The sequence below is a fragment of the Pseudonaja textilis genome, chromosome 7, assembly GCF_049901715.1.
Source record: "Pseudonaja textilis isolate UNSWEBS1 chromosome 7, rPseTex1.2, whole genome shotgun sequence".
NCBI classification, from domain to species: Eukaryota; Metazoa; Chordata; class Lepidosauria; order Squamata; family Elapidae; genus Pseudonaja; species Pseudonaja textilis.
The window spans coordinates 6,380,414-6,407,043 of NC_141996.1; the positions used below are offsets into that span (position 1 = coordinate 6,380,414).

The window sequence follows — 26,630 nt, forward strand, 5'->3', positions numbered from 1 at the left end:
CCCCCTCCTTCTCCTCCTCCTCCCCCTCCTCCTTCCTGTTTTTCTACCCTCTTTCCAAAGAAGGCTGACTTTCTAGACAGAGCAAAGATAGGACATATCAACCTCACATTAACAGCCCTCTCTTCTATTTCCTTCAGTCACACTCCTAAAGCCATTAATCACCCTAGAAGAACGGGGGAAAGGTGCATTGAGATATGGGGGGTTTGGGGAGGTGGAGAGAGCAGGAGGAGAATAAAAGACCCCACCTGGCAGACAATTTCAATTTGCAAAGTTCCCCCTTTGACTCTGACAATGTTTTAAGCCTTCCATAAAGCGACGGATATCAAACTCAAATATATTAGCTTTGTCTACGTCACTGGCATCCCTGATCTGCAAATCTTTTGCTCTGCTTTGTGCGATGAAGGCCCCGCTTTCCAAGTGTCCTCTGAAAAGCTTTCACAACTGATCCTACACAACACTCCCGGGGTGTGTGTGTGTGTGTGTGGAATCCGTGATTTATTTTTTCCCCCTTGACTTGTAACCACCTGAGTTCTACCAGTTTCTTCCTTTCTTCGTTTGTTTTAGACCTTTATACAGGAAGTCCTCGGCTTACAACAGTTCATTACAAGGGGACTTTTAAAAAAATGTTTTTCACACTTACGACCTTTGCAGCATCCCTGTGGTCGGGTGATCAAAATTCAGATGTCTGGCGACTGGTTCGCATTTATGACGCAATCCCCTTTTGCGACCTTCAGAAAAGCAAAGTCTGTGAGGAAGGCAGATTTGTTTAATAACCACGTTATGAACTTATCAACTGCAGTGATTCGCGTAACCACAGTGACAAGACATGTCGTAAAATAGGGCAAAACTCACTTAACAAATGTCCCCCTTAACCACGTACATGTTGGTGTTCTGTCTCACCTGTGACCACGACGTGAGAGTCCAAGCCTCCAAAGGAATATAAATAAACAGACAGGATCAGGAACAACAGAGTTAAATTCCTTTGACTGGAGAAGTTCCTTGGCAGTCGTCCAGAAGCTGCCTGCCAAGTCCAATAACAAACAAGACCATAAAACAGAAGGCAGATGCCACACAGAGGATTTGTCCAAGCTGCTTTTTCAAATAAACAAATTGTCCCGAACAGAGATTCAGAGCTAACACACCCTCTTTTATGTCCTGAGGGGCGTGTCCGTCTCTCAAATCAGTCCCTGATTTGACATTTCCTTTTACGTTGAATTTCACACTTCTGCCTGTGTCTTTGCCTTGCATCCAACCAGCATTCCTTGGCTTGATCCTCAGCCAAGGACTCCGGCACGCTCTCCTGATTATCTGCCGACACCTGAGGCACAACCAGAGAGGAAGGTCCCGGGGAGGGAGATGATTCCGAAACTTCCAGCAAGGTAGGCTCAAAACTCAAGGCCAAATCCTCCTCTTCCTCATTACTCAAGTCTGTGTCTTCTAACAGAGCAGGCTCAACCCTCCGAGTCACAACATGTTGGGCTCAGTTGTGATCATTAAGTTGAGGGCTACCTGTATAGTCTTGTGCAGGTAGACCTCAACTTACATCCATTGGTTTAGTGACTGTGTGTGAAGTTACAACAGCACTGAAAAAAGGTGATCTTATGACAGGTTCTTGCACTTATGACCATCGCTGCATTTCCCCACAGTCACATGATCAAAATTTGGGTGCTACAACGCAGTTCCAAGAAGGTTCCACAACCATCTGTATCACTTGGGTGACCCTGAGGACACAGATAAACCTCCAAGTGGCCTCAACAACTCTCTAAAAAGGATGCAAATAACAAGCTATCTGCAAGGAGTATCAATCCTTCCGTTCCCCACTATCCTGTCAGAACTAAAGAAGCTTCTTGGATGAGAAGCAAAACATCTTCAAAAGAAAGAACAAGAAAGTCCAGTTGCCTCTTGAAAAAGCACCTTTGGGACAACTCATAGGATTGTAGCCCAAGACCACTAGACTAAACAGGCTTTCCTAATTATTTCTTATCACTCCTAAAATTATTATCTCATTGGAGAATGTCCAAGAAAACAGGTACATTGACAAACATGACTAAATGCATATATTTCAATTTCGTATTGCAATTTCAATTTTTGATCTCTTGAGCAAGATAAGTAAGACGCTTGATTCCTCAGGGTGTCTTGCTTTCTTTTTTCCTTTTTCGCCATTCTCTTTCTTTCTGTATCTGTTTCTTCTCAGCTTGGACTTTTGACCTCTCGAACAAATAGCCACTAAAACACAATGCTGTGATATTGCGATCCTCGAACAAAAAACAGAAAAGTCGAAAGAGTTTCCTTCCTTCACAGCATCCCCATATAACTTATTTTATGACCTCCGTACATCCCAACGGAACCAAAGGCTAGGGACCAGCAAATTTTAAAGATTTGGTACGGTCTTGTGAGCTACAGGTAGTTCTTGACTTGCAACAGTTCATTTAGTGACCATTTGAAGTGGCAACGGCTGAAAAAAAGTGATTTGGGATCATTTTTCACACTTAACAACAATTGCAGCTTCCCCGTGGTCACATGTAGGGGTGGGATTCAAAAATACCAACAACCAGTTCTCTGCATGGTTGCTCGGTGGGCATGGCTTACTTCTTTTGGGCCTCCGGGAGGGTGAAAATGGCCTCCCCCAGGCTCTGGAGGCCCTCCGGAACCAGGCCCATTTCCGGACTTCCAGAACTTCCAGGAGGGTCATTTTTCACCCTCCCAGAGTCTCTGCACGCACCCGGCACTTACCTGCATCCAAAACAAGCTGTGTGAAGACTCCTGGGAGGGACAAGATGGGCAGAGCCAGTTGGTCAGTTGATTCAACGACCGGTTCAGCAAACCAGATGTAAATTTAACACCTGGTTCGCTCGAACTAGCCCAAACCAGCTGAATCGCACCCCTGGTCACGTGATCAAAATTAAGATGCTTGGCAACTGGTTCCTATTTATGATGGTTGGAGTGTCCCAAGCTCGTCTGAACTCCTTTCCTGACAGTCGAAGTCTGGGAAGCTCCCCGCACTCCTAGAAGAATGAAATATTTGGGGGAATATTAAAAGAGGCGGAATATTATATTTCCCCAAGTGTGCTCTTCAAGGCAGAAAGCAGCCCCCATTTCCTGCATGGTAAAACAGCCTCCAGCATGCCTGAAATCTTTAGAGATGAGCTATTTTGTGCCCGTTAAGAAATCCAGGCCAGCCTATTCATAAATAAAACAGGTCCGGGTGATGGGGTTAAGAATTTACATTTCCCTCACACAAATTCTAAGAGCAGGACATGACCTCTAGGACATGATAGGATTAACCCATCACCCTTAGAATAGCGGAAGACACTAAGGCTCACTACATCGTACAATCCCCTGCAGCATTTCAGAAACTGTATAAAAATCCTTGCACTCTTCAAACCAATTTGTCATCTGCGCCCAGAACCACATACTCATCAATAAACAGAATCCTTTTTTTCTAAACAGCCCTCATTTTATTTTCAGCGCCTTTCTCCTGGCTTGGAAGTGAACCGGATGGATGTTCCTTCCTAAAAACAGCAATGGGGAAACTGGATTCATTTAACAACCATGTTACTAACTTAGCAACCGCAGTGATTCACTTAACAACAAATGTCAAGAAAGGTGGCAAAATGGGGCAAAACTCACTTAACAACTTCCTTGTTTAGCAACCTACATGTCAGGCTCAGTTGTGGTCATAAGTCAAAGGCGACCTGTATTTGTGGAAGAGTGGAAGAGCAAGAGTGGAAATTTTCTCCTGTTGGTTGCTGACAAATTTTGGACTGTTGCATATTGGAATTCCCATGTATTTCACTAATATCATAAATAATAACAACAACAGATAATTCCCTCAACACTGTCAAACTATTTACTAAGTCTGCATTACTATTGCTATTAATCCTCCCATCCTTCCTGTCACCCATCTCCTCCCACTTACGACTGTATGACTGGAACTTTGTTGTTTATATCCTAATGATTTATATTGACTGCTTCCAAGTATGATTTGATTGCTTATTGGACCCTATGACTATCATTAAGTGTTGTACCTGATGATTCTTGACTCAGAAGAATGTATCTTGGTAACAACTGTTTTGCTGAACCACAGAAATGTTGAGTAAAATTATGGATGTAAGTTGAAGACTGCTTGTATCTCCTGACATACTAATATGAATTCTCACCCCGTTAATAATTCAAAAAGCACAGAAAATCTGGATTTTCTTCCACGGGCCTTGGATTAAGATAAGTGATGAGATCATATAAGCTCTTATTCTGCCTGCATGGTTCTCCTTTTTTGTACACACATCTCTTTGTCCTTTCCTTCAATTGTTTAAATCAGCTCCATAACAGTATCTTAGGCTGAGCTTGAGATGCCACAGAAGTTCTCATCCAGTGCTGGATGAGCTGATGAGATGATACAAGTTCAGATTAAATTCTGCTGAGACAGAATTGCTGTCTTGAGGGCCTGCCACAAAGAAGAAGGGGTCAACTTAAATTTCCAAAGCTTCTGAAGGCAAGAAACAACGGGTGGAAACTAATCAAGGAGAGAAGCAACCTAGAACTAAGGAGGAATTTCCTGACAGTGAGGACAATTAACCAGTGGAACAACTTGCCTCCAGAAGTTGTGAATGCTCTAACACTGGAGGTTTTCTAAGAAAAGAGTAGACAACCATCTGTCTGAAATGGTATAGGTTCTCCTGGTTGACCTCCAAAGTCCCTTCCAGCTCTAGATTGATTGATTGATTGATGTTACTTAGTTTGTGTAATGAAACAAGCTCAGAAAGCACCAAGAACCCCTAATAATTTCCCCACAGTAGTAAGTTTGGCTTATCCTTTGCATTTTGTTCCTTGTTCTGATTATCTTGGTTGACCATCTTAGATCATTACAGTTGGGGGATATTGTTTGGTTTGTTTTCTTTTGCTTAGCTGTACACTATCTACAGTCATCCATTAGGGCAGTTTCCCCCTTACTAAAAATAAATAACAATCACATAAATAAAATACTCACACAGATTTAATGACTGTCCTAAAAGCCATAAAAGTCCTCTCTGGGAAGGGCACTCACTGGTTGGCTTATCTCTTTGATTTCCATCACACCATCTAGAGGCTTTTGCACAAAATCAATGGAGGAGGTTGTCTGGATAATTGTGTTTGGTGTTAATTGATATTGTGATCATACCCTACCCTATCTCCTTTTCATTTAAAGAGATTTAAAGATCTATTCAAGTTCTAAATTGGTATAAGATGTCAGTAATGGCTGGGAGGTCAATAATGAACTGGATTAAGGCCAAAAAAACTGGAGCTTAATCCAAAACTGTGCTTCAGCTAGGATGGGTAAGTGGGGGAAACCGAGGCACGAAATTTAAGAGGAAGAATTTTCATGGCTAGTTTAAGTTGTGAAGAAATCCATTAAGCACCGAGCTTTTATTTAAAAAAATAAATAGTGGCTTGTTTGCAATTAGGATGACCAGTTTGCTGAGTAAAATTTAAGAGTTGTTGTGGCCCGCCAGTGGCCAGGGGAGCTGGTGGCAGTCTCAGACAGGGAGGAGGTTGGGGAGGAACACGAGCAAGTCCTGGAGTCTGGGGAAGTCTCTGATGAGGGCTGTGCATTGGAGGCAGAGATGGGACCAGGGCCATCTGGCAGTTATCAGCTGCCTTTGGAGTTAGACATCAGTGAGGCAGAAGAACAGCGGGAGCCTGTTGCCAGTGTGCACATGCGCAGAGCTGCCAGGAGAAGGGAACAGTTAAGGAACAAGGGTCAACTCGGGAGTAAAGCCACAGATTGATGGTGAATGGCTCCTCCCGTAGGGAATAAAAGAGGAGCAAAAGGGGAGTGGCATTTGCGGGAGACAATTAGTACATTTAATTAGGGTGAAGATCTGTTCCTGCACTCTTGCCAAGTATTGTCTGCGACAGAGTGGCGTTTGGAAGATATCGGCCTGGCAGCTCTCCAAGCCTGATAAAGGTCTGTAGATTGTTGGCCGGGACTTTGCTGGAGAGGAATTCACTTTAACCTAAATAAAAGGCGATTTATTGGGACGAGGAGTCGGCTTTGTGCTTTTGGGAAGCCTAGGTCAGGACAAGAATTTTTAAAAAATGTGTTTCCCTCTGAAGGAAAAGACATAAATCGACAGCTTTCCAACTGAGTGGACTGCAGCAGTTTTAGCACAGGTAGTCCTCGATTTACAACAGTTTATTTACTGACCATTCAAAGTTACGACAGTATTGGAAAAAACTTTTAAGGCCGTTCTTCACACTTACAATCCTTGCATCATCCCCATGGTCATGTGATCAAAATTCAGACGCTTGGCCAACTGGCTTCTATTTATGATGGTCACAGTGTCCCGGAGTCTGGTCACCCCCTTGTGGCCACCTTCTGACAAGCAAAGTCAACAGGGAAGCCAGATTCACTTGACAGATGTACTATTAACTGAACAACGGCAGGCTTTCATTTAACAACTGCGGTAGGAAAAGTTCATAAAATGAAGCAAAACTCAACAACTGCCTCACTTAGCAGCAGAAATTTTGGTTATGGTCCTAAGTCAAGGACTTTCTGCATTGTACATTGAAAGCTCACCAGAAGGCAGGACAAGAAACAATGGATGGAAATTAATGAAGGAGAGAAGCAACCTGAAGTTAAGGAGAAACTTCCTAACAGGGAGGACAATTAACCAGGGGAACAGCTGGCCTCCAAAAATTGGGCATGCTCCACTGGAGGTTTTTAAGAAGAGACTGGACATCCACTTGTCTGGAAGGGTCTAGGGTCTTCTGCTTGAACATAGGGGTGGGATTCAGCCAGTTCGACCCGGTTCGAGCGAACTGGATGTCAAATTTATATCTGGTTCATCGAACTGGTAGTTGACCTGACCGGCTGGGCCCACCCACCTTTCCCCTCCCAGAAGTCTCCACGTGGCCTGTTTTGGATGCAGGTAAGTGCAAACTCTGCGTGGAGGCTCTGAGAGGGTGAAAAACGGGCTGGAAATAGGCCTGTTTCCTGCTTCCGGAGGCTGAGGGAGACTGTTTTCACCCAGAGGCTTGAGGGAAGCCTCCGGAGCCCAGGGAGGGCAAAAAAATGGCCAAACCGGAAGTTCTGGAAGTTCAGAAACAGGCCTGTTTCCAGCTTCCAGAGGCCCTCCAGAGCCCTGGGGAGGTTGTTTTCATCCTCCCAGAAGCCTGAGGGAAGCCTCCGGAGCCCAGGGAGGGCAAAAAAATGGCCCTCCCAGAAGTTACAGTAGGCCACACCCACCATGGCCACACCCATCCAACAACCAGGCAGAGAACTGGTTGCTGTGATTTTTTTTGAATCCCACCCCTGGGTTGAACTACAATACCTCCAAGATCCCTTCCAACTATAATATTCTATTAACTCTTTCTTTAAGAACTCCTCAGTGGAAGATTGAACTGCAAAACTCAGCAGCCCTGTGTAAATAACGAGAATAGGACTACACAGAGCCGTAAACCCTAATGTAAAATTTGCAGTTGCCTCAGTGATGCAATTTTACAATTAGGAGTTTGCCTCCAATTCTTGCTTCCTAAAGCTGAGCATGCCCTATCACTATGTTTTGCTCTCCATGGCAACCGGTTGCAGTAATGAAAACATGACTAAAATGAAAAGGAAGCTATAAACACTCAAAGCTGCTGCGTGAGCTGTTCGTAAAAATGTGATATGTTTGTCTTCATGCAAAGTACGGTAGGAAAGTGAAGAGGCGAGTCAAAAGAGAAATAGAGGTTATTCTGAAGAGGAATAATTCAGGAGAACTAAACTGCCCACCTGAATGTCATGCGGAGGTAGGCTTTCCTTAAATGAGCAGTGACTCCCATGCGTAACTTGGGAAAGAAGATTGCAGATACATCCCTCAAAAACTTTCCTTCTGTAAGTGCTATCGCCGACACTCCAAATGCTGTTGTTCATCTATGATTTGTTTATCATACAAAACACGCAGGGGGGAAATGCCAGTTCTGAATTACATTCTTTTTTCTTTTTTCTGTTATTCCTTCCTGGAAAATGCAGATTCAGTCAGAATATTTACTATATGGAGTGCTCCTTATAGAAAAGCAACTATTCCGGCTTCCAAATTTACCTTCGTTGCATTGTTGATGCTATCGAATCATCTCATCCTCTGCCGTCCTCTTTTCCTTTTGCTTTCCATCTTTCCAAACTTCAGGGTCTTCTCCAGTGAGTTCTCTCTTCTCCTTTAGTGGCTATGGAAATATCTCAGTGGATGGAAGCATTTGATCGACCTTGGGTAGGGTGGCAGGCTGTGCAGAACCAGCCCTTGTCTATCTATTTATTTGTTGTGGTTCAGTTGTTAAGTCATGTCCGACTCTTAGCAAACCCATGGACCATAGCATGCCCGCCCCATCCTCCACTCTCTCCCAGAATTGGCCCAAATTCATATTCATTGGGCATCTTCTCCAAGGAGTCATCTCTTCTCATTAGATGGCCAACATATGTGAGCTTCAGCTTCAGGATCTGCCCTTCCAAAGGACAGTCGAGGTTGTTTTCCTTTAGGATCAACTGATTGGTTCTCCTTGCAGTCTGAGGGACTCACGAGAGTCTTCTCCAATGCCACATTTATCTTTCTGCATCTATCTATCTATCTATCTATCTATCTATCTATCTATCTATCTATCTGTCTGTCTGTCAGTCTATCTGTCCATCTGTCTATCTATCATCTATCTATCTATCTCTATATCTACCATCTATCTATCTATTATCGATCGATCTATCATCTATCTATGAGCCGTGTTGGCTCAGTGGTTAGAGTGCTGTGTTTCAGGCTACTTCTGCTGACTGCTGGATGCCTGCAATTTGGCAGGTCAAATCTCACCAGTCTCAAGGTTGACTCAACCTTCCATCCTCCCAAGGTGGATAAAATGAGGACTCAAATTATTGGGGGTGATAGGCTGACTCTATAAAATTGCTTAGAGAGGGCTGTGAAGCAGTATACAAATCTAGATGTTATGAGAAGGGAAGGAAGGAAGGAAGGGAGGGAGGGAGGGAGGGAGGGAGGGAGGGAGGGAGGAAAGAAGGAAGGAAGGAAGGAAGGAAGGAGGGAAGGAGGGAGGGAGGGAGGAAGGAAGGAAGGAAGGAAGGAAGGAAGGAAGGAAGGAAGGAAGGAAGGAAGGAAGGGAGGAAGGAAGGAGCCATGATGGTGCAGTGGTTAGAAGGCAGTATTGCAGGTTAATTCAGCCCACTGCCAGGAGTTTGAGCCTGACTGGCTCCATGTTCATTCAGCCTTCCATCTTTCTGAGGTAGATAAAATGAGGACCCAGATTGTTGGGGGCAAGAGGCTGATTCTGTAAACTGCTTAGAGATGGCTATAAAGCACTGTAAAGTGGTATATAAGTCTAAGTGCTATTGCTATCTATCTATCTATCTATCTATCTATCTATCTATCTATCTATCTATCTATCTATCTATCTATCTATCTATCTATCTATCTATCTATCTATCTATCTATCTATCTATCTATCTATCTATCTATCTATCTATCTATCTATCTATCTATCTATCTATACTGGAACCATTGTAAATCTAAGCCGAGTGTCTGAATTTTGATCCCAAAAGGTCATAAGTCACTTTTTTCCCAGTGCCATTGTATGGTCACTAAATAAACTTTCATAAGTCAAGAACCACCTATACTTGCATTGCTGTATTACTTATCTTGCAGTTTTATGCTGATGTGATAGTTTCTCTTTACCGTTTGCTCTGACTTCGTTGACGTGGTGAGCCATCTTGAATTAACGGATGGATAGCTGGAGTACAATGTTTTAAATAAGTTATACCACCATCTGTGGCTACTGCACAGGATGAGCGCATGTCTCTCCGTGTCTGTCCGTGTGTCTGTGTGTCCAGAAAGCAAAAAAGGAGGAGGAGGAAGAAGGAAAGCCAACTCTATAATCTTGGCATTTTTAGAGAGGCTCTGTCCATGGTGCTGAGCATCTCTTTATTTAATCTGAATGGCAGAGCAGTGATTTATTTTCTAAGGATCCTATTAAATAAGAGCAGGTTCATAACAATGCAACTGATACCCCAGATAAATGCTTCCTGTTCCATTAAGGGCTTTAAGGATCAAAATCAGCACTTTAATTGGAACTAGAGATGTAGCAGCAGCACGGCAGAAAGCTTTAACCTGACAGGCATACGTTAAAAACCAAGGTGGTGATGGATCTGTGCTTCACATATTGCATGGAAAGTATCAACTAATTTCTTTTTTCAAAGCAGGAATTATTGATAGATGAAAATATCCGTAGCTCGTGGTTGAACTGTGTGGTCCTCGGCACTCTCTGAGCTTGGTAGTTTAACAGATTCACAGACTATCAGAGTTGGAAGGGATCCTGTAGGTCATCTAGTCCAACCTCCCACCCAAGCAAGAGACCCTACACCATGTCTGACAGATGGCAGTCCAGTCTCTTCTTGAAAGCCTCCAGGGATGAAGCTCCCACAACTTCCGAAGGCAACTTCTGTTCCATTTGGTTGATTGCTCTCACTGTCAGAAATACTGTATTTTTCTTATTTCCAAGTTAAATCTCTCCTTGTTCAGTTTCCATCCATTATTCCTTGTCTGGCCTTTGGGTGCTTTGGAAAATAGCTTGACCCCCCCACCCTGCTCCTCTCTGTGGCACCCCCACAAATATTGGGACACTGCTTATCTCCTCTGGTCCTTCTCTTCCCTAGACTAGCCAGGCCCAGTTCCTGCAAATGTTCTTCATACATTTTAGCCTCCAGTCCCTTCATCCTCCTGGCTGCTTTTCTCTGAACTCTTTCTAGAGTCTCAACATCTTTTTTTATAGTGTGGTAACCAAAACTGGGTGCAGTATTCCAGGTGTGGTCTTACTTTATAGAATGGTATTAGTACCTCACTTGATCTTGTTTTTTCTCTCAGATTGAACTGTCTGCAAGAAAACAACCAAGCTCAGAGAGCACTGAAGATGATAGCTCCCAAGTTCTGTTGGCCAAACTGCAAGGAATTCTAGCTTTGGGGTCTTTAGTGCTCTCTGAGTTTGTTTGCTAACGCTGTAAACTGATTAGACAACGCTGTAAAGCACTGTGAATCAGTATATATATCTACACATTATTGCTGTCTGTCTGTCTTTCTGTCTTTCTGTCTGTCTGTCTTTCTGTCTGTCTGTCTGTCTGTCTGTCTGTCTTTCTGTCTGTCTGGCTGTCTTTCTGTCTGTATTTCTATATTTCTGTCTGTCTGTATTTCTGTCTTTCTGTCTGTCTGTCTTTCTGTCTGTCTGTCTTTCTGTCTGTCTATCTTTCTGTCTGTCTGTCTGTCTTTCTGTCTGTCTGTCTTTCTGTCTGTCTGTTTGTCTTTCTGTCTGTGTGTCTGTCTGTCCATCTTTCTGTCTTTCTGTCTGTCTGTCTGTCCGTCTGTCTGTCTATCTATCTATCCATCCATCCATCCATCCATCCATCCATCCATCCATCCATCTATCTCTCTATCATCAAGAGCCATGGTGGTACAGTGGTTAGAGTGCAGTACTGCAGTCTCCTGTTGACTGCCGGCTGCCAGCAGTTTGACAGTTCAAATCTCACCAGCCTCAAGGTTGACTCAACCTTCCAGCCTTCCGAGATGGGTAAGATGAAGACCCAGATTGTTGTGGGGCAACATGTTGACTCTGTAAATTGTTTAGAGGGGGCTGTAAAGCAGTGTTTAAGTCTAAGTGCTAGTGCTTTGGTCAAGGGGTTGGACTAGAAGACCTCCAAGGTCCCTTCAAGCCCCATGATACCATAACTATTCACTAATTTTTTGGAACAAGTCACTTCTTAGATGGGAGACAAGAAGCATCTCACTTCCCTTCTTATCGTTGTTCTGTCTGTTGCAGTCTTCCAACCCAAAAGCTGCATCACAACTTCTGAATTACAATCAACCGCACTTACAACAAACGCTGATCCTAGTTCCTGGCCCTCCTGACTTAGAGAGCGTCTCAAGGTCTTTCAATTTTCCATTTGCCCTCAAAAAAACCTCCTAGCAAAGCCTGCCATGTAATTGTAGAAGTTGGCTTTCCTATTGCTTATTGGGAGTAACCAAAGCTGGCACCAGAAGCATTTGTGTGTGTCTGCTCCATCGTTATTCCGATCTTGGAGGAGCTATTTCCACATTCACAAGAGCCCATCGTTTTGTCATGAGGGCCATTAAAGTGTTATGTACAAAGGCAATTGTCTAATGCAACGTGGCTCCAGACAGTCTGAGAGGTGAATACAAATGGTGGCAAAAGTGTCACCGCATTAAGCTGTTGATTAAACACCAGGTAACCTGGCCGGAGATTATCAACAGGGAATGAGACAATGGATATGAGGGAAGAGAAGGATAATGATTCAGACAGGAGGGTTTTTAACTCTGCTTGCAAAATATATATATATGCTGTATATATCTTCCTTTCCCTTAATCTCACTTACAACAGGACTTTAAGGTTTCTACATTCAACAGCCGCAGCTTTCTTATCCACAATGCAAGCTTGTAAGAAAAGAGAAATTATGCACATAAAGTTTTGTCCTTCTCAGCAAAAGATGGTAGAGATTTTTACATATTTTCTTTGTTTGTTCTTCTGGTCTACAAGCCAATCCAATCCCTCGTCAAAGTATAAGAAGCCTCCATAACTTTATCAATAAACCATAGGATAGGATAGGATGGGATGGGAAGAGATAGGATGGGATGGGATGGGATAAGATAGGATATGATAAGATGGGAGGACAGAATAGGATAGGATAGAATAACAGAGTTGGGTGGGACCTTGAAGGTCTTCTAGTCCAACCCCCTGCTCAGGCAGGAAACCATTTCAGACAAATGGCTATCCACTTTCTTCTTTAAAACACCCAGCGTTGGAGCATTCACAACTTCTGGATGCAAGTTGTTCACTAGTTGATTGTTCTAACTATCAGGAAATTTCTACTTAGTTCTAGGTTGCTTCTCTCCTTGCTTAGTTTTGATCCATTGCTCTACTTGTCCTGCCTTCAGGTGCTTTGGAGAATAGTTTGACTCCCTCTTCTTTGGGGCAGCCCCTGAGATATCAGAATACTTCTATCCCTTCACCCCAGTCCTACTTTTCATTAAACTAGACATACCCAATTCCAGCAATCGCTCTTTATATGTTTTAGCCTCCAGGATAGGGATAGGGATGGAATGGATCTGTAGATATTTTCTCAGCCCTCTTTCTGGTTTGTGCAGTATACAGGTCCTCAGTGGAAGGCAGGCTGGTTCCAATCTTTTTTTTTTTTTTCTGCAGACCTACCTATCCATTGACGTTGGACATTTATGTGAAAATCTGGCACCCAAAAGCAATTGTTAAAAACACACAGTGACCCTTTTGCACGTTAGCAACTCTGGAACTGGCTTCATGAGTGTGGTTTCTATTTTGTTTTGTTTTGTTTTTTTCTGTTTTGTTTGTTAGTTTGTTTTACTTGGGGTTTTGTGTACAGTCTTGACTCCTGGAGATTGCTCAGAGAAGTTCCTGCAAGGATGTTTTGTTTTTGTTTGTTTTTTGGCACATTTTGGTAGTGGTTCATTCCCCTTGGCAACCCTTCTTCGTAGGACAAAGAGCCCTGGATATAAACACACAAAAAGAGATAGCCCTCTTTAGTAAGGTTACTACTATTTTTTATTGTTGTTGTTTCGTTTTAATATTTTATTGGTATACTGCCCAGACTCCCACTGAGGGAACTGAGTAGTTTCAAAAGTTGATAGCAACAGCAATAGCACTTAGACTTATATTTTGCTTCACAGTGCTTTACAGCCCCCTGTAAGTGGTTCACAGGGTCAGCCTGTTTCCACCAACAATCTGAGCCCTTGTTTTACCCACTTCAGAAGGATGGAAGGCTGAGTCAGCCTTGAACTGGTCAGGATTGAACTGCTGGCAGTTGGCAGAACTTGTCAGCAATTCTGCATTCTAATTAGTGTGCCACCATGGTTCCCTTCTGCCTTCCTTCCTTCCCTCCTCTCTCCCTCCTCCCTTTCTTTCTTTCTTTCTTTCTTTCTTTCTTTCTTTCTTTCTTTCTTCTTTCTTTCCTTCCTTCCCTCCCTCCCTCCCTCCCTTCCTTCCTTCCTTCCTTCCCTCCTTCCTTCCTTCCTTCCTTCCTTCCTTCCTTCCTTCTAACATTTAGACTTATATACCGCTTCACAAACACCCTTATCCAAACACCGTTCCCAATCTTCACTCCAGTACCGCACTTAGTTGTTCCTCAGCTATCTCAACTTTGTAGCGGCCATCTTGGCACACACTTCTCTCTGTCGTGGCATAGACAGCAAGCTCAGGGTTTCTACAGGGGAGTGGTGTTCTCCCCAAGAACTTCACCAGGTACCTCTCCTTAGCTTCGCTGCCCCTCCAAGGCAGCTTTCAAACCCACAAATGGTAAGAAGCTAGCACAGGAATGGAGACCTCCATTCACTGCTTCCGGTCTCATTGCAACATCAGCCAGAAGTCCCTTTACAAGCCTCTCTAAGTGATTTACAGAGTCAGCCTCTTGCCCCCCCAAAAAAATCTGGGTCCTCATTTTACCAACCTCAGAAGGATGGAAGACTGAGTCTCAACTTTCAGTGGGTGGGACTTGAACTGCCAAACTGCTGGCAATCATCAGTCAGCAGAAGTAGCCTGCAGTACTGCACTCTAACCACAGCACCACTATGGCTCTTAATAGTTAAATAAATCCCATCTTAAATCTGAAACGATGGGCAGACAAAATTTCTTTTCTGTACCTCAGTTCCATTGTCTATCTTTGTTTCTGAAATGCACTGTTACTTTATGTCTAAAAACGAGGTTAGGAAAACGGACTTAATATCTTAATTCAGGACAAGCCGCTACCCTTTGGTGATGTTGTAGATCTCCTATCGGAGTTTTGTGAAGGTGGTTTGAAACTAGGATATATTTGTCTGTATTTAAAACACATCGGGTGGGAAATGGTCTGCCCAATTACTATGTCATCTATTTATTTATACGATTCATAGTCGGTCTCGTCGTAAAAGTTACCAGCTTGCTTTAGCAAAACAGAACCAGCCTATTTATGAGGTCTTTTTTTTAAAAAAAATAAAAAACAGAATCACAGAATATATTGTGTATATCAAATCTTCTCGTGGAAAATCTGCTGAAGCAACCCGAACGAGAAAGTATTTCATCCAAATTTACGTCCTCCTCGGTAAAAAAAAAAAGAGAAGAGGGACGGAGTGCCTTCAAAGGTTGTGGGTGCTCCATCTCTGGAGATTTTCAAGAAGAGATTGGACCATCATTTGTCTGGAATACTATAGTGTCTACTCCTTGAGCAGGGGGTTGGACTAGATGACCTCCAAGGTCTCTTACCACTCTTATCATTCTGCGTTTTTTTTTCCTTTTTTTGCATTTGAGTCAGAAGCTTCTGGGTTGAAAGTCAGTGACATCACTGTTGCTCTGGGGATGCCCAGTTGGGCCTCCTTTCATGTCCCAGAGCTGGAGTGAAGGACGAGAACTCAACCCTGACCCCATGGCAGCTGTCGGGTCTCAAATGCGGGATTGCTAACCTCCCATCCAGAGTTCCAACCGCTCAAGACACCGTGCTCCTTATTATTCCATTCAGAGTCCATACAGAGAGTGGTGAGGACAGCGGAGAAGATTATAGGAAGCTTACTTTCCGTCATTCAGGATGCTGCTTATAAGCGCTATGTGCTTACAGCTGAAAGCATTGTTAGAGACCCCACACGCCCATGTCACGATCTATTTCTGTTGCTCCCCTCTGGGAGGACTTTTTGAAGTATTTCTCACAGAACTTCCAGATTCTGTAAAAAGCTTTGTTCGCTTGTGTCATCCGTCTGGTAAACTTTCAAGATTCGGGTTTTTTTTCCCAAGTACATGTATACATTCAAATTAGACTGTGCTGTTTCTCTGTGGCATATAATATACGCATAATTTTGTATTTAGTTATTTAGTTATCTTGTCATGTTTATGTTTATACGAGCTCAATACCCGTGCTTCACTACAAAACTATGTGGTTGGGCATGGTTTTGGGGGAGGAAAATAAGGAAAAAATTGTGCCTCTGCTTGCCAGCATCCATCTATATTCATCTGGCTAGCATCCTGTCAGTGTGTGAGAGAGTTGAAGGCTGTTTGGAAAGTGAAATCATATTTGCTGTGTGAGCAAGGAGACAGTAAGGAGCCTGGGCGTGGCTTAGCTCAACTGTTCTGTACTAAAACTGCTTGGTGCTGTGAAACTAAACTGAAACTCCTCTCCTCTGCTTGTGTTTTGCATTTGGAAGAGATTTCTTTTCAGGTGGGGTGGGGGAGTAGAACTCCTTAGCATCAGAGTGTGTTAATAATAATATAGGAAATACTCTAAATGCTCTGATGCTCATTTCAAAAAATCCTTTCTTAGTGAGCACCTAGAAGCCGAGAGGAACATACGTGCCAAATTTCAAGTTTGTAGGCTTTACAGTTCTGGAGATTCTGTGATGATGCATGAGTGGTATTTCGCTTTTATAGAGAGAGAGAGATTAGAGGGGGAGACCCTTTGAGAGCTATGTGCAACATAAATTCATTTTAATGTATGCTGATTAGTGTACATTCAAAGTGACAATAAAATGTTCTATTCTATTCTATTCTATTCTATTCTATTCTTCCGTATGACCTCTTGAATCTCATTATTTGAACCCAAAGCATCTTGAAGGGTGAAATTGTGTCCAAAAGGGAGAAGTGAAGAAGTGAAAATAACTGATCTGAAATAACTATTTTTTTAGGAATAAAAAAACATCAAAGCAGCCGCCATTTTGGTTTTTCACTGTCCCATCATATTGGCTATCCAAAGAAGTTAGTACATGGAAATGATTGTATGCTTTTTTCAAGTCAAAGACTACTAGAAAAGTGTGAAAGTTTTGCTTTGGCTTGCTTGTATTTTAAGTCGTTTTTTTTCTATCCTTCCTTCAACTGGGTTTTTTTGCGTTGTTTTTATCAACAGGGTCTCAGAAAGTTGGATAAGAAAAACTGACACAATTCGCACTTCAACACTTCTACAAAAAAGAAATGGGCTTTTGAGAGAGGTGGCTGGCTGAGATCTACGTACCAAAACCTGACAGTTTTAAACTTTCCCAAAATAATGAGGGTTTTACTGTCATCCAGAAAAGGATGTAATCGTGACACAGGGGTGTCAAATGTTTCTTGATCGCAGAGGGGAGCCTGAAGGCTGTCCAATCTCATTTCTGCTTTGAATTCCCTTTTCTTTTTCTTTTTAAGCTTAGCACTCTAATTCTCAGAATGATACTTAGTTGGGAGCATAGTACTTCGCACCAACTGTAGGACAAAGCTAAAATCACCCCCAGTTTAGTCTGACGATTTCCTTCCTTCCAAGGAGAAAATTATACAATTACTGTAAAATTCTCCTCCTCCTCCTTCCCCTTCTCCTTTCCCCCCTTCTTCTTCTTCTTCTTCTTCTTCTTCTTCTTCTTCTTCTTCTTCTTCTTCTTCTTCTTCTTCTTCTTCTTCTTCTTCTTCTTCTTCTTCTTCTTCTTCTTCCTCTTCCTCTTCCTCTTTCTCCTCCTCCTCTTCTTCTTCTTCCTCTTCTTCTTCCTCCTCTTCCTCTTCCCCTTCCCCTTGTTCTTGTTCTTGTTCTTATTCTTATTCTTATTCTTTATTCTTATTCTTATTCCTCTTCCATATCCATCATCGGATGTTGGCAATCATGTTGGCAATCCTATTTTTATCAACAGCCACACAAAAAAGTGCTGCTGAGTTTTGACCAACCCAGTCCCTTAGATTTTGAAGCCATGATTTCTTCTTCTGCTGCTTGGACCTCATTTGCCTTCAATCTTTCCCTGGAGGATTAGATGAAGTATGCCCTATTTTTTCCAGGTGCCACATCCCATGTTCTATTCTCCCAGCTAAGACTAGACTAGACTAGTTAGGTGATAAAGGAACATGGGTGAATGTCCTATCTTTCATTACTAATGAAATCTTATGGCTTTGCAGGTTGGTGAACTTTCTAGATTTCAACTCCCGGAGAAGAAATCACAAAGGGACTTCTCCTAGTCTTTCTAGATTTTAGAGTTAAGTCTTTTTTAGATTTACAAATCATACAGTGATAGTGTTGAAGAAGACAGGTATAAAATAGATTCTATACGTGGCTCAGTGGTGATAACTGTGAGAAGGAACGTGGAGTCCTAGTAGACAATCACTTAAATATGAGCCAGCAGTGTGTGGCAGCAGCCGAAAAAGCCAACACAGTTCTAGATTGCATTAACAAAGGGATATAATCAAGACCACGAGAAGTGTTAGTATTGCTTTAGGTACTTTTGAGGACTACCTTGGTAAGACCATACTTGGTATATTGCACCCAGGTTTGGTTGCCACAATATAGAAAAAGATGTTGACATTCTAGAAAGAGTGCAAAGAGTAACAAAGAGGATTAGGGGACTGGAAGAGAAAACATATCAAGAACGGTTGTTGGAATTGGGTATGTCTAGTTTCATGAAAAGAAGGACAAGTGTTCCAATATCTCAGGGGCTGCCCCAAAGAAGAGGGAGTCAAGCTATTCTCCAAGGCACCTGAAGGCAAGACAAGAAGCAATTGGTGGAAACTAATCAAGGAGAGAAGCAACCTAGAACTAGGGAGAAATTTTCTGGACAGTGAGAACGATTAATCAGTGGAACAACTTGCCCCCAGAAGTTGTAAATGCTCCAACACTGGAAGTTTTTAAGAAGAGATTGGAAAACCATTTGTCTGAAATGGTATAGGGTTTCCCGCTTGAGGCAGGATTGGATTAGAAGACCTCCAAAGTCCACTTCAACACTGTTCTTCTGTTAACACACATAAAGACGTAGTGTTTTCAACTATCAACTCATAAATTTAACTGAACAATTTTAACATCTGACTTGGAGAGAGGGCCCAACGTATGGAAGCAAACACATTCTAAGGCTCTGTCAAAATTGGTTAGATATAAAAACATAGATAAGATAAATCACGCCACTTCCTTTGTTGCGCTACACAGTTAACTGTAGCAGTTTGTCAAGTTTGTGCTTGTTTCTGTGCTTCACATCAAATTACATGGTGCATTAAATTACGCCAAATAAGATGCATTTGCTAGCACCATGTAGCCTGGTAATGTGTTTTTTTCCCAGCCTGATGTCAGTGGCAACATCGACACCAGTTATTTGAAAGCTGGCATGCATTATCATTTAGATATAATTCCTGACCCTGTCTCTGGTATAAATAACATTGTGAGAAATGATTCTACCCAAGTTTCCCTGGAATTGAATCTAATTGCTTTTCACTAGCATTTTCCTCCAAGATTTACACTTGACAGTGTTCAAAGAAAGACCTGTCCACCTTTAGAAGTTCCTCTCAGGCTTGTGTCCTTCGTGAATTCACACATTTTTTCATTATAAACAATCGATCCATCATGTCCAGGTAGTCCCTGACTTACAACAGTTCATTTAGTGACCATTTGAAGTTACAGTAGCACTTTATAAAGTGGCTTATAACTATTGCAGCATCCCCATGGTCCTGTGATCAAAATTCCGATGTATGGCAACCGGGGTGGGATTCAAATTTTTTAACAACCAGTTCTGTGGACGTGGCTTAGTTGGTGGGCATGGCTTGGTGGTTATGTGACTGGGTGGATGTGGCTGGGTGGTCATGTTATTGGCTGGGCCAACTCAATATCACTCACATCGAGGCATGCATCTCCTTGCCTGGCTCTCATGACTTGTGGGGATGCTGCAATAGTCGTAAGTGTGAAAAATGGTCATAAATCACTCTTTTCAGTGCCATTGTAACTTTGAATGGTCCTTCCACACAAGCAAAGTACCAGCAAAAGAGGGGAAAAAAAACTCTAGAGAAGTTCCAGAGACAGGAAGTCCAGTCCTGCCAAGAATGTAATAAGGGTTAACGGAGAGGCAGTTTCTGTAAGTAACACCAGAATGTTTCCTTCCTGCCTTCCTTACAGGATTAGACCAGTAATTTCTTCTAACAATCAGTTCTCCGAACTGCTTAGAATGTTAACTACCGGTTCTAGTGAATAGGTGCGAACTGGTAGAATCCCACCCCAATGGCAACAGACCCATGTTTTCCAATCAATCAGAATAGAGGGCCTATAAGGGACCTTGGAGGTCTTCTAGTCCATCCTCCTGCTCAAGCAGAAGACTCTATACCATTTCAGACAAAAACATCCAGTGATGAAGTGCCCACAACTTCTGGAACTCCTGTTCCATTGGTTAATTGTTCTCACTGTTAGCAAGTTTCTCCTTAATTCCAGGTTGCTTCTCTCCTTGATTAGTTTTCATCCATTGTTTCTTGTTGTGCCTTCTAGTTCTTTGGAAAATAAGTTGATCCCCGCCTCTTTGTGGCAATCACTCAAATACTGGAATATTGCTATCATTTCTCCCCTAGTCCTTCAGCCATTCTTTCTTTTGAACTTTTTTCAAAGTCTCAACATCTTTTTGTAACATAGTGACAAAACCTGGATGCAGTATTCCAGGTGTGGTCTTACTAAGGATTTGTAAAGCGGTGCCAATACTTCGTGTGATTTTGATTCTATGCCTCTGTTTATACAACCAAGGATTGTATTAAGTAATCATCCACTAGGACTCCAAGGTCCCTCTCACAGTTACTGTTTTTGAGCCAGGTTTTACCTAATGTGAATTTGTACTTTTGGTTTTTCCTGCCCAGGTGTAAAAGGTATTTTACAGGTATTTATGACAGTTGCAGTGTTTTGGGGTCATATGATCACATTTTGTGATCTTCTGACAAAATCAATGGGGAATCCAGATTCACTTAACAACCATGTTACTAACTTAACAACTGCAGTGATTCTCTTAACAGCTGTGGCAAAAATGTAAAATGGAGCAAAACTCACTTATCAGCTGTCTCATTTAACAACCGAAATGTTGGGCTCAATTGTAAGCCGTAAGTTGAGGGCTACATGTATTTAGACAGATACTCTTTATTTTGTCATGTATACACATGAATACTCTTAAAAATTCACAAGGAATAACTTGTGAATTAAAATTTACACAAAAACAGGCCTTTTTGTAAGCAGGTACTTACCTGATCATCATCCTCAATTATTCTGGCTCTCCAAATGACCTAATCGTTTTTCTATACACTTTCATCTGGTTCCAACCACTGAATTCAGGTTATTGGGCAGAATAATGTTTCACCTATGTCACATTAATTCATAAGATTGTATCCTTTTCACCCTCTAGTTCTATCATTAGTGCCATTCTCTGAAATGTAATTGCAATAGTGGATTTGTACTTGTGTTGGAATCACCACAATATGCTGGATGACACCAACTCATACTTTCTGTCATGTTTTCCACCTTTTCATTTTTCCATTAGTTGAAACCTTTGCTTCCCTGCTCCAGCGTCGCTTCACAACTTACAGAATCACAGGGATGGAAGTCTATAGAGATTCTCAGTCATCCAAGTCACCCAAAGGTGCTTTTTCCAGGAGGCAACTGGAGTAGCAGTTTACAGGAGTATAAATCCTTTCATTCCCCACTATCGTGTCAGAGCTGAAGAAGCTTCTTGGATGAGAAGCAAAACGTCTTCAAAAGAAAAGAAAAAAAACAAGAACGTCCCATTGCCTCCTGAAAAGCATCTTTGGGACAACCATGACTTGGATGACGGAGAACCTCTACAGACTTTTAGCTATACAATTTGGGATGAGCACCCTTTGTACGGTGTGGAAGTAGGAATAGATTTCCAGAGGAAAAATTGCAGACTACAAGAACCAGGTGACTACAAGAACTTAGGTGAACCTGAGGGACACAAATAAACCTCCAAGTGGCCTCAACAACCCTCTAAAAGGATGCAAATGACCAGCTGTCCGCAAGGAATATAAATCCTTCTATTCCCCACTATCGTGTCAGAGCTGAAGAAGCTTCTTGGATGAGAAGCAAAACGTCTTCAAAAGAAAAAACAATCCAATTGCCTCCTGAAAAAGCACCTTTGGGACATAGGGATGAAAACAACCTTGAAAGTCTTCTACTCCAACCCTCTGCCCTAGACAAAGTGCTTGTACCACCCTGGACAGATGGTTGTCCAATCTTTCTTGAAAACCTCCAGCGATGGAACACCCACAACTCCAGGAGGCAAGTGGTTTCATCGGTTAATTGTTTTCAGTGTCGGGAAATGTCTCCTTAGTTCTAGGTTGGATCTCTCTTTAATGATCTTTCATTCATTGCTTCTTTTCCTGCCTTCTGATACTTTGGAGAATAAGGCCCATCTCTCGGGTCCTGGAAGCATCTGTCACAACACCTCAGCTCCTTCTCTTCGTTAGGCTGACCATGTCTAGTCCCTTCAGCTTTTCCTCATCGGATTTAACCTCCAGACCTCTTATCATCTTTGTTGTTCTACTATGTGCTCTTTCCGTGGCCTCTGCATCTTTTTTTTTTGCATCATGATGACTAGAAACTGGGTGGTCTTCCAAGTGAGGTCCAAGGTAGACAGTTTAAGGATTAAAGTTTTGGGGGGTTTGAGGATGTAACCACAAAGTCAGGGAGTGAATTCCAGGCATTTGACCACTCTGTTGCTGAAGTTGTATTTTCTGAAATCGAGTTTGGAGTGGTTTACCTTGAGTTTGTATCTATTATTTGACTGCGTGTTATTGTGGTTAGAGCTGAAGCAGTCGTTGACAGGTAGGACATTGAAGCAGACAATTTTGTGTACTAAGCTTATGTCAGACCGTAGGCGACGAAGTTCTAAGTTGTCAAGGTCCAAAATTTCAAGCCTGGTGGCATAAGGTATTCTATTGCGAGCTGAGGAGTGGAGTACTCTTCTCGTGAAATACGTCTGGATTCAATTTTATTGTGACTTATATGACTGTAACTTTGTTGCTTGTATCCTTACGATTTATATTGACTGTTTCCTAGCATGATTTGATTGCTTATTGTACCCTATAACTATCATTAAGTGTTGTACCTGATGATTCTTGACTCTTGATGAACGTATCTTATGTATACTGAGAGCATTTGCACCAAGACAAATTCCTTGTGTGTTCAATCACACTTGTCCAATAAAGAATTCTATTCTATTCTGTTCTGTTCTATTCTATTCTATTCTATTCTATTCTATTCATGTCCATTATACAGTGTGGATTCCAGGCAGATGAGGTGTATTCGAGAATTGGTCTGGTGAAGGTATTGTAGGCCCTGGTTTGCAGTTCAATATTACCAGAGAAGAAGCTTCACACAATTAGTGTTGTATTTTGTTTTTGTTGTTCGTTGCTAAGTCATGTCTGACTCTTTGTGACCCACAGACCACAGTATACTAGGCCCCTCTGTCCTTCACAGTCTCCTGGAGCTTACACTGGTGTTCGTGGCATCCATGACACCATGATACCATCTCATCCTCTGCCATCCCCTTCTTCTTTTGCTTTCCATCTTTCCCAACATCAGGCTCTTCTCCATGAGTCCTCTCTCCTCATTAGGTGGCCAAACTGTTTGAATTTCAGCTTCAGAGTCTGCCCTTCCAAAGAACAGTCAGGATTGATTTAGAAAAAAAACAGGATTGATTGAGAGGAAATATTTAGCTACTCGGATGAGGAAGCAGGCCACTTCGGAGTCTTTTTTCCCAAGGCCAATTACTTGCCCCACCGCGACTTTAAAAGTTTAAAAGCTTTGTTTGACGTGGTGGCTAATCATGCTGCCAACCTTTCTATTATCGGCTTGATCCATTTGGCTTCCATTTTACTCCTGTATTAAAACACAAAGGCAACAACATTGTTTTGTGTTTTGCCTCCCGTGGTTTTTCTTCCTCAGGCTAGGTTTTGAAAGCGGGTCGAAGGAATAAACAAGAATCCCTTCTGAGGCAAATCACAGCACGTTTTATTTATCTCTTTTCTTTCTTTGTGCGGGATATCAGAAGCTAAAGGGCGGTTGACCTTTCCTTTGCTTTGCTAGTATTACTCGGAGGGAGAGTCAATAGCTTCTCTGTGAGGAGGAGAAAAAAATAGAACGGCCGAGCAAATGGAAGAACCTTTTTTTAAAGGGTTTTGATTAAATTGTCCCTGGTGGTGTATTGAGCTTCCATCAAGGGAAGAAAAAGAAGGAAGAGATTAGGAATTGGCACAAAATGGTTAAAAGGTCTCTGGAGAGAGACCAGCTGATTTTTTCTGAAGGGTTTTGCCGAGTGTTCGGTTCTAGAACCTTCCATTTTCTTTCAATCACCACAAGCTCACCGTTCGAATACACTGAAAGTAAAACAAAAGAACAGTTTGTGGTGTTCAGGTGTGATCCGGCCCTAAAGTGTTTTATACAACCTTATTTTCTTCTCAAAATAGAATATTTAAAAACGGGTCTCCTCAGAATCAGTTCTTCCATGCAGGCAGGACAGGAATCCATTACTGGAAAATTACATCTCTCGGAGTCTCTGTTTAATGTTATTGTTATATTTAATGTTATTGTTATATTTAATGTTATTGTTATTTATTATTAAAAGGTTGACACGGAAGTTCCAACAAGAACTTTTACTTTCAAATGAGGGCATTGAGCATCTCATAATATTAGTGTCAGTGTTCCAAGTAACAAACTCCAACCCAATAAACTGAATTAGTCAGGTTGATGTGGACTGAAGTGTTCTCCCAGGCTCCTGGTCTTGCAGAAAATTTAAAAGAAAAAAAAACCCTGCTCTTTAACTTGTGTTTCTGAATGAATTTAATGGAAAGGAAATTATATAGAAATCCTTTGAATAAGAATTGGAAGAGGAGGAAGAGGAGGAGGAGAAGGAGAAGGAGGAGGAGAAGAAGAGAAAGCGGAAGAGGAAGAGGAAAAAGAAGAAGGAGAAAGAGAAGGGGAGGAGGAGGAGGAGGAGGAAGAAGAAGAAGAAGAAGAAGAAGAAGAAGAAGAAGAAGAAGAAGAAGAAGAAGAAGAAGAAGAAGAAGAAGAAGAAGAAGAAGAAGAAGAAGAAGAAGAAGAAGAAGAAGAAGAAGAAGAAGAAGATGATGATGATGATGCAGGAACATTACCTAAATGATTCTTCTTCTTTATTTTGCCTTGTTGCATTATTTATTGTCCAGATAAACTTTGCTTGATTCTAATTTCATCTTGCCATGGAGATCTGGTGGAAGAAAAAAAACAAGTAATTGTTTTCCCTAAGATGAATATTACACACCTGGTTCAAATCAGGCTATAATTCCAAAATCTGAGATAAAGATGCAATAAATCAGCAGCAGAATGGCAATATGAAGATGAATTTCTCTCCATCTGAAGTCAAGTGGCTCATTTCCCTAACTTGGGGATCTCCAACCTCGGCCATTTTAAGACTTGTGAACTTCAAATTCAACTCCCATGCTGGCTGGGGAGTTCTAAGAGTTGAAATCCACAAGTCTTAAAGTTGCTAGCTGGGGAATTCTGGGAGTTGAAGTTCACAAATCTTAAAGTTGACAAAGGTTGGAGACCCCTGCCCTAAAAGCTTATTTCACATCCGTAGATATGGCTCCATGTTCACAAGACCAAAAGACAATGGTCTAACTTTATCGTTGGCAAAACTATTCCGGTTCTAAATGAAAACACTAAGAGTTAAGTCCTTTCTGATCCAGATGAGGCTTTCGGTGGTGCCTGAAATCCTGATTTCTGTCAGATTTATCACTGAAAAAGCAACATCTATTTGTTTAAAGGAACAGGTGCTTCTACCTGGGGGAGAAGCAGTGAAGTCTTTATAGATTCTTAGTTAAATTTATGTTTATGAGGGAGATATATTGGACACAGGTGCATGGCTATCAGTTTCGCAGTCCTAATTTCCTCATCTTTGGTAGTTTTTTTTAAAATTTCATTTCATTTTCATTTCAGCAAAAAAAAAAAAATCTTGACTCCCTAGAAGCTCTGTACTTTAAAAAAAAAGGCCCATAATTCACATTGTACTTTCCATAGGTATCAGTAACGGCTCCATCTGTGATTTTTATGATTTAAATTAATACCAAAGTGCAGGCTGAATTCTAAACACTTCCCAGGCCGATTTCAAAATAACTCCTGGGAGCTTCATTAAATCTTTTTAATGGGCCCTGTCAAATGAGCCCTCTGTTCTTGGTAAAATTGTTATATTTCTTTCTCCTCAGCTTCTTCTTCAGAAAGGCAGCAATTGCTTTAAAGCAATAGAGGAGAGAAAAAATATCCCTGAAGTAAATTATTTGAAGAAAAAAAACCTGTTTATTACACAGTTTTCCTTCCTGTGTGTCAAAGTCTCATTTCAGACAAGATTCTTCTCAGCACAGTTTAAAAATTCATTCCTTTAATCTATTCAGGATTAAATTTAAAAAATAGGAAGAGAAAAATTTAATGGAACAACAAAGGTTGCTTCGAAAATACTGTCACATTCATTATGAGGTAGAATTAAATTTATTCCAGCTCATAAACTTTACTCTGCTTCATAATAATTGCCGTAGCGCTACCAGGTTCTTATTAAAAGCATCGAATGCTTCTTGTTCAGTTATGCAAAAATCAAAAACAGTTGGGATGTGGAGAGAAAAATGAAACAACATTCAGATGAAGTGAATATATTTATTCAGCCAACTGGAAGGAGAAGAAAAAGGAAAAATAGGTTGTGAACTTCGGTGGCTTCAAAAACTCTGCAAGATTTTTTTTTAAAAAATACTTTTTATTTATAATTAAGAACAGCAAACATGTTTAAGCTACATCTGAATACAATTAAAATCTGACAACCTGATTCCAAATTATTAAAATAGATAAAATT

At 41.6% G+C, this 26,630-nt stretch overlaps 1 protein-coding gene across 1 annotated transcript in view; it reads right to left on the reverse strand.

The window, feature by feature from the left end:
* Positions 1-2,056: 2,056 nt before the first annotated feature.
* Positions 2,057-26,630, reverse strand: part of LOC148125233 (uncharacterized) — a 59,621-nt gene continuing 35,047 nt past the window's right edge. Inside the window, exons 3-4 of the mRNA XM_087936940.1 lie at positions 24,907-24,998; positions 2,057-2,255 (exon numbers count right to left, since the gene is read on the reverse strand). Of these exons, the coding sequence (XP_087793066.1) occupies positions 24,943-24,998 (56 nt within the window). The 3' untranslated portion in view covers positions 2,057-2,255; positions 24,907-24,942. The remainder of the gene's footprint in view (positions 2,256-24,906; positions 24,999-26,630) is intronic.